Below are 12,027 nucleotides of genomic sequence, written 5' to 3' on the forward strand. Positions count from 1 at the left end.
GTGGTGCAATAATTCTCCTATGTACATGGTTCGCTGTTGATGAACATGCATAAATGTTTTCTCGTGCTTAAAGTAAACCGATTGGTTTTTACGAGCATCTTGAACTTCTTTAACAGTTCATGAAACGAGTTGCAAGAGTGTGTTTATCTAAATGGGGATGTTTATGTTTTACATTGCAGTTTGGAAATTTTGTAGTTTCATGCACGCGTACTGCTGGTGATAGTCAGTCAGTTGGGTTTCTTTTTTGAATACGATTTGTTTAGCAACTTGAATCATTCTTCTTAATTGTTAATACATTGTTTTTTTATCGTTTTATAATCTTTATACAATCAGGATTGTGCGGATAGTAGTGTCCCAAAAAACAATGTATCAATGAAACACAAGCAGCGACATACATACTTTGTCACATTATGTATATATGCATTCGTATATATGTTATCCACTCGGCAAGAACTGGATATTTTTAACACGACGACGAGTACATCGCAACACACAATAATTACTGGTTTGCTCTGAGCATATATTATTACGAGGAAAATGTTGACGAGAAGTTGTTTGAAAAGGAAATGCATTCATGTTCCAGTTCCAGCGTTCGTATGTGCATGGACTCATTTTTTGTGGGTTGTTGTTAGCGTATTGTTCGTTCTCCAGTTTCAGAGATACAATATCTTTAAAACGCTTAAATTCAAACCTTCATGCTGACTTATGTGCAAGAGTTAGATTTTCTGGACGACGGAAAAGGGTAAACTGGAGGGACCGACTTTGTCTGGTAAATGAAAAGTCCGTGCTCTTGAGTGTTCATGGCCTGTGAAGTGTGACTTGAATCAAGTTTGTAGTAGGTACAGAAAAATAAATCTGGCTGCATGGTCAAGTCCGAGATGCAGATTAGAAGCAAATGCAGATACGTATGTAGGCACTGGTCTTTGTTCCTTTGAATACAACTTTCTTGTACTTAAATAGTCTTACGCAAGGGATAACAATACTATTTCCGGATAATTAATAATAAAAAGACCCTCCGATCAACTCAGTCTATGGTTCTTACCTAAATAGTTTGGAAATTAAAAACTGTTGGAGAAACGACGTTATTAGAAACGGGCGAGCATGTGAATTTGTGACAAGCGCGAATTAAGTATTTTTATTAATATTGTCTCCTTCCAACCTCCCAATAAGACAGTAATAAAAGTAGCAATTAGTTTCTGCTAATTGCAATGCAGACTTCTTTAAGGACCAAGTAGAAATCTCACGAAGTCATTAAGCTTAATATTAATGCATTCTTGGCAATTTCGTGTATGAAAATTTCGAAAAAAATAATTCATGCATGTGCCTTTTTAACTGAACCTCGATTCACGAGGTAAAAAATCATGATGGTGCCCCGTAAAATTTTTATAGCTCACAAACAAACCACATTACGTATGTGCATACATACGAAACGAACGACTAGGAAAACGGGCAGGTGTAAAACAACAGAAGAGAATTGACGAGAGGACCAATCGTCAATTTCGTCACACTCTATGATGATGCATGATTTTAAACTATTTCATGATAGACATATTGGGTTAAATTGCAGAGTATGCAATGCTGAAATATCCGTTCGTGGGATATCACATAAAATAAATTGATGAGGACAGAAACCATTTATTTCCTTAAAATTCATTTGCCTCTGAGAGTAGCATTAACCAAGCGTAGTAAATGGCAGTAAATCATCAATCCTGTTCTGACGACTCTTTTTTTACTGTCAAATGCTGCAAGAAGAAATCACCAGCATGAGCCTATTGTCTCAGTCACCCTGCGAACACGTTCAGAAATTCAACTCTAGCAAATCATATCAAGAGAATTAAGGGAATGTTTGTAAAAGATAAAGAAGGATGATTTCTCTGCTGACTGAGATTCGGCTGTCAAATTCTTTCCCATCATCATCTAGCATCCGCGTCTCAATTCTCAACTCATCATTTATCATCCCCTTTGCACTACCACACACACAACTGCATCATGCAAACTTGAACTTATTGCTGCGTGCTTCTTCACTCATACCTATTGTTCACGAATGACTTTTTCAGATGCGGAAACTTGGATTTTTTACCCTCTCGAGTAAATTAATGGCTCTTTTCTGTGTTCAACGGGAGTCAAAATTAAATAAATGAAATTTCCATTAGTTGAATGAATGAATCAAGGCGCAGGATCAGTGTGTGTGCAGTGTAAGTAAATATGCTCACAATGCTCATTTCATATCAGTTTTAATAAAATCAGGGCAAAAAAATGCGTTTCTGTCGGTCGGTTGTAGGTATTACTATTTGCTTTACAAGCACGATTGTTGCGTCTAATAGAAAAAATCCCACAAAGTAAATTGCACTTTTATGTACTGCATAGTCACTAGTAGTACACTGATGGTGATATGAAGTGAAATAAAGTTGGTCCAGTTTACCTCCTCATGGTCATGACTTGCAATTTCCTCATCAAATGAAGCCGTCTTCCGTCGTGTTTACAGAATTAAGGCCTCTTCATACCATCAGAATCATCAAATAACATCTCGATCCTCAAGTAAACGTGTAGTATCCACTTATTATTTGTTGTATTGGTTTGATACGAATGAGGTGAATAATTGTGATTTGATTGCTGACTTCTTTCTAAAATTTTTGAGGGGTTGCTGCTTGATAATAACAATAATAATGGGTGACCGAAACTCGGCAAAACCGGGTTATTATGTTATACATTTTGCATTCTTCTCTTGTGTACTCATCATTTATATCGGATTGTTACATTGTTCGACAGAACAAATCCTTCAATATTTAATACTATTGCATTGGTGGGTAGGTGACTAGCAGAACCCCTCCTTCTCCTCATACATAAATGTATGTTAGTTCTTCTCAGAGTTGAGGTCTAAACCGAGTGTTCAATAGAGTCAATCAAGTTGCAAAACAAGATTCAAAGGAGTCGTCTCTTCTCTGAGAATCAAAAATATACACAACGAACGAGCGAACCAAGGATTGAAGGAAGCCCCTTAAATACTCGCACCACCATCGACATTTGTAGCATAATGAGATATAATTATTAAAAAGATAGCAAATCTTTGAATGAATTTGTTGAATTGGGCCGAGAGAGGATTTTGGTCTATGGTGCTGAATGCATTGTTCAAGTCCTCTGAATACCTTTTGCTGCGTTGCTGCATTGACTGAGCGCAGGAGTTTTTTTCAACGCTAGCAAAGTCTGTCACAATGCAAGGCTCATTCATGATGACTACATTAGATTCGACGTGTGATGCATGTGCTATATTGAACACACGTTCGCAGTTGGTCCTGGTACATTTCAATTCAATTTGGTCATACAAGTCGCGCACATGGAGCGTTGTGTTTGGTTAAAAAAGTTTGTTACTCACTGGTTGGTGGTTTGGTTTCTCATTATTGTCGACATTTTTGGCAAAGTCCCGTTACCGTTACTCAAACCAATATTCAACCAGCAGTCAGTCAGTCGCTTATTGTTCTCTTAAACGCTGAAAATGATCTAATATCCGTTTGATATAAGCTCACTCACTCGCTCAACGGGACTCACCCGCATGCAATTTTCTGGTAGATCCTCAGTTGACGGATGCAATACACAGTGTGTATTACACACACAGATATTCATCAGTTCAATGGAGTCGTCATTTTCCAAACTTCTTTCAGGCTTGCTGTGCTACTAATCAGATGCACACAATTTTGGTTTATTTATTCATGTTATGCTATAGTGCAGGAGCTCCGAGAAAAGCGAAGAAGTATATAGATTGAAGACTAAATGCTTTTACTTATTAGTAAATAAATACAATGGTTAAGTAATGTTTGGGTTAAGCGTTACAGATTAGATTTACTCGTCGGTTTTCAAGAGTGGGATTTGTTTTGAAATGAAAATTCTCAGAAATACAGAATATATGAGATTCTGGAAGAGCGGAGTCGAGTGTAAAGTGCTGTAGATACATACGTAAAGTAAGTGGCAAAGTTTTTGTTTTAAAAAATTAACAGTCAGACCCAATTGAGAGCAAGCCATCTTATTACAGTCTGCATAGCTTTAATATATATTTCCCAAAATGTAAGTATAGACCAAAAACCAACTAACAAGTACATGAAGACTGCACCCCTTTCATCATATTATGTGGAAGGGCGAGCAGTCATATTTCCTTCATTTTCTAGTTTTCTGCTGTAATGAGCCCTTGGACGGAGTTCTTTTTGGAACCCTCCCCCAGTTAGTAGACAGACACTCGATCCCGTTTGTCCATTTGTTTTTGGGACCAAACTTGTGTAACGTAGTGCAAGTGTAGCGAATGAAGGAACAGTTGAGACATTATTTTCCTCATCTCATTTTTGTTTTTTGTTGGTGTGAAACAATAAAAGAAAGAGAAGAGGGTTGTCGTAAAACAATCTGACGGTTCCCTGTAGATTTAGTACGTACGAATCCACAAAAAAGTACGGTATACCTAATTCCATACTTCGAGTATCACAAGTTCGTTTCAGGTCTTTGCTTAGGAATCGTTTTAAATTTCACGAGTTTCTTGAGGGTGAATATGAAGTGGGACAGTTTGAGGTTTTTCTTATTCCAGTGGACCTTGTATTTAAGTGGACCTTGCAGTGTCGTATGTATTTGTAACAAATTGCGGACGATGTCATTTCTGAATTGGGAAACAATGGCACATGATGATCAGCACCATGTTTTATGCAAAGTGTAGTTCATGACCTCGTCATTATTAAGATTAAGTTGAACAAATTGAACTTGGAATTCGCGTCTTATTTCAGCTCGTAAGGTTATTAACTTAATAAAATGAGACACCCGAAGCTTCCTTTCTTTCGTGTGAAAGGAAAAAAAATGAAACAGATGAACGGACAATGCAACTCAATCCGCACATTTCTATGCGCGTCTGTCGTATGGTCCCTCAAATTCAACAAATGTTGCATTGTTCGCTCGCCCAAGTGGAGAGAAGCGGATGAATAATGAAACAGAGTCTGCCGAGCGTTTGTTGGTTCGTTGTTGGCGTATTCAATTTCCGCTCTAAAATTGCTCTTATTAGCTCGCGACGTTTTTGTTACTTGTGAATTTATTCCAATTTCATTCCATGCCCATAAATGATGGGGGTTGTATATATGTACATATTTGTGTGTATAGTTGATCCCTTGGATTTGTTCACATCGTCATCATCGTGCCCCGTATGGATGGAATGGACTAAAATCCTGTGCTAGAAAATAGCACGCAATTTCATCTCGTGAACATAGGATTAAATCTGCAATGCAGATTCTGAAGGGAATTTAAGTTGGACAGAAGAATAATGGCAATAAAGTAGTTGAGATATATGTGCATAATTGAATTGAAACTTGACTCTGTTTTTTACGAGATTGAGGGAAAATACCTAATTGGCAATGCGATGTTCAAACTTTTATGTCAGTATTTGTTGTTGTGCAGTTCGGGTGTAAAGTTTCAGTTTGTGAACGAGAATTTGGCATTATTCGCAGTTGAAGTTTTAGACCCTGTTGGCTGGTGAGGAGTTGTACATAGGAAACTCGTCGTACACGAAATAATGAGTGACAGTCAGGACGAAATGAAATATGATATGCATTTTTGCAGGTTTTATATATTATTTGCTTAGCGAATTGTGCAGCAAAACCAAAAATGCGGATGAAGCTGCTTAAAAAGATACGTTTCGAAACTCCCAATTAATTTATCCAATTATTGGTTTCGCTATGGTTTGAAGAAAGTAATGAGTATGCAATCAATTTCTTGAGTTATAATCAAGCATAGAATCGTGAACAAATTGTTTTTTTATATGTAATCTGTATACTTGTGAAAACTATCAGTGGTGTCATGAAATAATAGTCGTGACTTTTGGAGACTTTTACTGTATGTGTATGGGGAAGAAGAATGTTGTCAGTTTTTTTCAATTTGAATTTTTGTGGCTGAGCGGAGGTCGTAGGTGACTGTGGTGTAAGGTATTAATAATCAAATTGGATGCGGTGATTGTGGCTTAATTTGCGATAGACCTTTTGAGTGATTTGTGGGTCTAGCGCTGTACAATAAGCGCTGTAAAATAAGGCTCAAGGCTGTCATTTGCTTAGACATATTGCCTTTGGTCTTTGGCAAGAATAAGCACAATTACCCCTTCATTACATGCCATTTGTCCTACGAGTTGTGCCATTTTTGGCGTTATTATTATTTTCCTCTTGCATAATTGTAGTCCCCCTCCCTCCACTTCCGAATTTTATGTGCAATCAGGTCAAATCATCGCGAAACGTCTCACTTATTTTAACTTGAAATCTGTTAGATTTAATAAGCCCTATGGGAGTACATTGAGCAGGTGGATTAAATACAAACGCGATTTCAATCTATTACGTACTGATGAGAGAAGATATGAAGCGAGTGGTCAAGTTCACTTCAAACGTTTCAGTGCTAACAAATAGAGATATTTTTATATTGACGACTCGAAGGTAAATTGAGACATGGTACCAAGTACTACACAAATATTTGCCACATCGAGTGATAACTTGTGGTGCTAATGAACTGAACTTGAGACTTCAAAAACTTGTTCAAATCATCTCCTGACACTAATTATTATAATCTCATTTGCATTATTATTGTTATGAGTTGTTAGAATGTGTAAATCATGATTAATACCAAGTTCTCTAAAACAGCTTCCTATTATACCCCGAGAAGGAAATGTGTACTCTTTTGTGTGTCATAAATTGTGCTGCAATGTTTGTGTTTGAGGCTCGCGAAAATTACTTATTGCATATTTTTATTTGGTTAGCATGGTCCGAACTCATTTAGATTTCGAAAACATGTTTTGTATCACATATGGTTTGTAGACAAAATGGGTTTTGCGTGCTTTATGGATTATGTTAATATGTGAAAACTTCATGATGAGACTTAATTTATTATTGTGCGAGGGATTAGATTTTTTTTCAACCCATGGTCACACAAGAAAAGAAGCCACACGACTGATCTATATTCAATGCCAAGTTGTACCAGCTGCATAAAGAATTCCTTCAAAATTTGAGTTTTAATTTTCACACGCCAACATGTAAATTACAATTTGTAATCAAAATTTTAGTTTGTCTAGAGATTTACATAGTTATTTTACTTTGCATATATTTAGAGATAAAGAGATAAACTTATCGTGGTGCAAATGTTTTGGATGTAAAAACAGAGGCAGGAACATATTGAAGCATTTTTTTACGCCGTAATTGAATCACTCACTCCTCGCAACAAAAAGCACTGCCGAGTTCATTGAAGCAGGAGTAACAGTCATCGCCCAAGAATTCAATCACATTCTCACCATTCACCTGGGCTGGATTGTGGATGCGACCAAGAACAGGATTCAAGAATTATTAGTTGGTCGTACACATAGAAAGCATCATTGATTCATTGTTTTTGTGACCATGCAAGCTCGTCTCAAATTTTTCGCAGAATTTTTGTCGGTATGACTCAAAGCTAGTTTTATTACCTCGACACCTTATCCCCCACATACAACATTCATACAATATTATGCTGCTTGTAAATGTATGTGGCTATAAAATTATTACGGAGCTAATAGTCACGTGTAAGTTATAATGTCCTTCTTTCAAAAGTAAAATTTCTTGGATGAAACCGCAGCAGCATATTTTCATACAAATAAATATGAAGTGGGTACAAATTATAGCACATTTTTTACATCATTTGTTCGTACACTAGGTTTTAACACGGTTTGCCTGTAAAGAAATACCTTCATCATTGCTGGGAGAGAAATAAATACGAATAATGATTTTCTTTGAGAGTCAGTGATTTGACATTGCCAACGGCGTCATCTCATCATCGTGCTTTTTGTTATTACAGAAAGAATGATACATTCCGTATCGAGAATACATAAGAAGCTACCTTTTCAGACTGCTTGCCATACATATTTTTAAAAAAGTACGTATACGTGCTTGCACATGTGGGATGACTGCCTCAGTTTGGAAGTACAAAGTGCTTAGCTTGTCTTTTGTACATAGTTGTAATTCTTTTGAATCAGGTTTTACAAATTCCGACCTGAGATTGCAGGACTTGTTAAGGACAATCAAGGCTGCCAAGATAAGGCTGAATTATGCCCGTGCATATTCTACAATAAAAAATCGACCATTTATTCAATGTTTTCATATAAGTAAGCGTCTTGCAAAGCGTGTGTGACGTGCCTGAAGAAAACTGACACAAATTCAATGCAAATGTGTTGAAAATTTGTTAAATTATAAAGTGAAGTCATTTTGCTGATGGACTTTAAAAGTTGTTATCAACAGAGTAAGTGAACAGAGGCAATAGACCTGCATAGTATGTACATACATGTACGTAGTAAGTATACATAAGTAAGTAGTGATTACTGCATGGTGTAACTTTTGTCTGTCTCCTCGGATTTTGCTGGGATAATTTCAAATTGCATCGAGCTAAAAGTTTATCCACATCACACCACACAATTCACCGTTGGAAATAAAATAAAATGCAAACAAGTAAGTGGTTGACAGTTAATGGATGTCGGCAAATTGTTAAAATGTTTTGGTTTTTTGTCCTCCGATCCGTCACAACCATTTCCACCATCACTTCGTCCTCGTCGTCTTCGTCACTTTATATTGCTGTGAATTTTTCAAATATGCAAATTCCTGCAAACCGACTGTATATTCATTCAACTTTTCTTTGTTCCGTGACTGCAAATGTGAGGCCTCGGTAGTCAGTTGTAGAAATCTTGAATATTTTGATTCACAGTTGAAAACTGACGATATTTACGGAATTTTAATTCTTGCATTCCGTTATGCATGCTGTGATTCACATCTTTTTAGTTGGAACTTAAATCTCAGCAAAGTGCTTTGAATTTCTCCCTGTGTTTTAATACATTGGACATTCATGGATCATCTTGCTGATGACTCATGTACTAAATATCTATGAATAAAAAGGAATCGGACGAGTTTGAAATCGAATATCCAGTTAGCAAACAAAAATATTTTATTTTCGACGTATGGAGGATGAATTTTCAGAAATTTTAGTATTTTTCGTGTCGAGCATGATTTTTCGGTGTTGAAAAATGACAATTTGCAAAAACGCACGTTTGTTTGTCCCTCGTAACAATAATTCAACCGGATTTAGAATGCTACCTGAAATAAGAACATGAGAGTTTGTCCTAATTCTAATAGTAGGTAAGTTTCTTTCTATGCATTGCGATATTTGATGACAGGATCAATAAACAGAATCATGAGTCAAGTTTCCTGTGACGCCGGGTGTGAGGAGAGATGATTCAAATGTTGAACATTAAAAAGTGTGTTACTTGTATCAGATGACAGTCGCTTACAATTTTTTGCTGATGGAATTGACACTCGTTCAGACAGAGGTACAAATAGTTTTTGCTGCTCGAGACCACTCCATTCCCCTAATAAAAAATCGACCATTTATTCAATGTTCAAATTTACTGCTCAAATTTGCACATGTACATATCGCTGTTATTTGCAGAATAAAATATTTTGTTGGATCAAGTTTCATTTGTTCCAGTTCCAAAGAAAATGAACATGGACAAATGCTGCTGATCAATCCATCCTCGATTAAATCGTGCCATACTAGACAGATAGCCAGCTCTATTTTTCCGCAATCGGTCAGTCACATCGCGTAAGAATGGATATCGATTTTGCGTGGCTGAGGTACTCCTAATACAAGCGATTTATATTTACTAACGATAACAATGTGTGCTTATCATTGGAATTGGCATGATGAAATGTGCGACGTTGAATGTTGGCCAACAACCTACTTGTATGTATGAATCGGGAAGATCCGAAATACAAATTTAGAGAAGCTTGTTGCTCCACAGAGAATCACTTCCCTGTTCGATTATTTCCTGTACTTATTCTGTTATCATGAAAATGAGGTTCTTATTTGTAAGTATCACCATCAATTTCTCTCTGCGAAGTGCGAATTGACACTTTTCTGGGTTTATTTCGTCATATTATAAGCACAAAAAGTTGTGCGATTATAACTAGTTGGCATTGTGGAGTATAGAAGGAAAGTGGTGAATTTAGTACGCGATTGGTTAGTTATTTATGTGCATAAATATCGACGGAAATAAACTCATGAAAAGTTTGCACTTTTTACTATTTTTTCCACATCATCCATCCCTTCTCTCTCTCCCCCCAAACATGTTATTAGAATCGACGAAATCGAACAATAATTCAGTTTTTATTCCACCCCAAAGAAGAAGAAATTCGTTTCGACACATTAAAGAACGCTATTTTACGCTTGATTGTTGATTATCTCTTTCAGAACGAATGGTGCCTGCAATTAGTGGAGATCATGAAGTCGCCGATGTGGAATTGGAAAATGTTGAAGAATGCGGATTACAGCAACTCCAAAGGTGATGGTGGAAGTGGATTGCTTCGAAATTCAAGAGTGCAGAAACCATATCAGCCTTACTTACTACCCCCATCATAAGAATCTATCTGCCTTATTAACTCCACAGCACAATAAGCGATAAGTTTCAAGTTAATAGCCCCATTTCACGGTGCGACGACTGCAACGTGGAGTTGAATTGAAAAGTACAAATAATAATTTTGGCAAACTTTTGTCGCTAAAGTGAGTGAAGTGAAGACGATCCGTGCCTCAATCAAATGATATACACACGTGTGTTGGTTGGGAGGTAGAGCAACGCCTCTGTGGACTTGGAAACTGCAAAACTCCATTCCAACCGTATACTGCTGCTTTTATTGTAAATTAGTTTCGAGTAACAATACACGAGCGTTCACTACCACTGCCACTCCTGTGAGTTTAGCGGCACTATCCGTCGTCGTCTTGTCGTCGTAATAATAAAAGAGAGGGACGAGTGAATAAATTGAGTGGAAGGAAGGAAGGAAGTGCAGAAGAGCGTGACGGATGGGTAAGCGCCGCGAAGGTGGTGTCAATGCTAACGACGACATCGGCGAGGGAGGCGGCGGCGTCGGAGGAACGACAGGCAAGATGAAGGTCACCGTCTGCTTTGGCGCCGTCCGGGTCATCGTCCCATGTTCCAACACGGAAATGCTCGTCCGGGATCTCATGCACCAAGCCATCCTCAGATACAAGAAGGCCGCTGGAAAGGTCAGTAGCTAATTTATGTCCTCTCAATAAATAACTCCATCTCACATCACCACCCACTTCTAAAAATCAATTTTTATGGATTTGAACATTTTTATGCGCTCTCCTAATCAAAAATATGAATTTACGTAACTGGATGAAAGTTTAATTGATCCTTGGCTGTATGCACATATCAGTTTTAATTCTTCATTTCATTGTCACACGACCTAAAAGAGAGTTACTAAATATTTATGTCCAGATCGTGTGGTCATACACAAATATCGTTTACACTGCATTTCATAGCATTGTGTAATAAAAAGAGCTCACAAAAACATCCAATTGTAGCTACATACAAATCTATGATAAAAGGAATAAACCAACCGGAAAACTACAAAAAAGAACAGTATGTAATGTAACAGATTAACGACAAATTTAATTATCTTCGCTTTTACTCATCTTGATGCCTCTTTGCCATACAACTCCCAATAGAACCGTGTGACATATATAACAAGAGAGAATTTGTCGCATTGTTTTTATTGGATTTTTTTCTTTGCATAGTTGGTACCAAGTATTTGCTTCTTGGTGCCTGCATAGCATATTTAGTGTGAAAATTTCGCTAATTTTCCGTCTTAATTGTATAAATCAAGCACCATTTTTGAGGATTAGCAGTGCAAAAGGGTACGCATTGTTTCAGCGCATTGGTGTCAACAGGTCGTGATTTGTTTACAATGAGGAGCATAGTGCATAAATGCAGCCAAATTATCCCGTGGATTTTTTCCGTCTTTTCTCACTTCTTCTAATCTACACAGTATATTTCTTACGCTCTTTTCGTTTGGGAAAGTTTGCATCATGAATGCCCAGCAGGTTGTCCAGATTTATAAATATAAAAAAAGTTGTAAAGTTGTCTCCGCATGTCTCCTACTTGTCAAAATTCATGGGGATCTCACCAACAAAATGAACTATGCGAATTTCAGAAAG

General features: G+C 37.1%; 1 protein-coding gene across 3 annotated transcripts in view; it reads left to right on the forward strand.

The window, feature by feature from the left end:
- LOC110852585 (partitioning defective 3 homolog) overlaps positions 1–12,027 on the forward strand; it is a 35,119-nt gene that overhangs the window by 1,825 nt on the left and 21,267 nt on the right. For 2 of the 3 annotated variants that reach the window (XM_035853539.1, XM_035853540.1), the window contains exon 3: positions 10,264–11,073. In XM_035853539.1, the coding sequence (XP_035709432.1) occupies positions 10,870–11,073 (204 nt within the window). In that variant the 5' untranslated portion in view covers positions 10,264–10,869. Of the gene's footprint in view, positions 1–9,809; positions 9,882–10,263; positions 11,074–12,027 lie in introns of those variants that run through there. The other variant, XM_035853541.1, reaches the window with a different exon arrangement.

Source organism: Folsomia candida, unplaced genomic scaffold, assembly GCF_002217175.1.
Source record: "Folsomia candida strain VU population unplaced genomic scaffold, ASM221717v1 Fcan01_Sc007, whole genome shotgun sequence".
In the NCBI taxonomy this organism is placed as follows: Eukaryota; Metazoa; Arthropoda; class Collembola; order Entomobryomorpha; family Isotomidae; genus Folsomia; species Folsomia candida.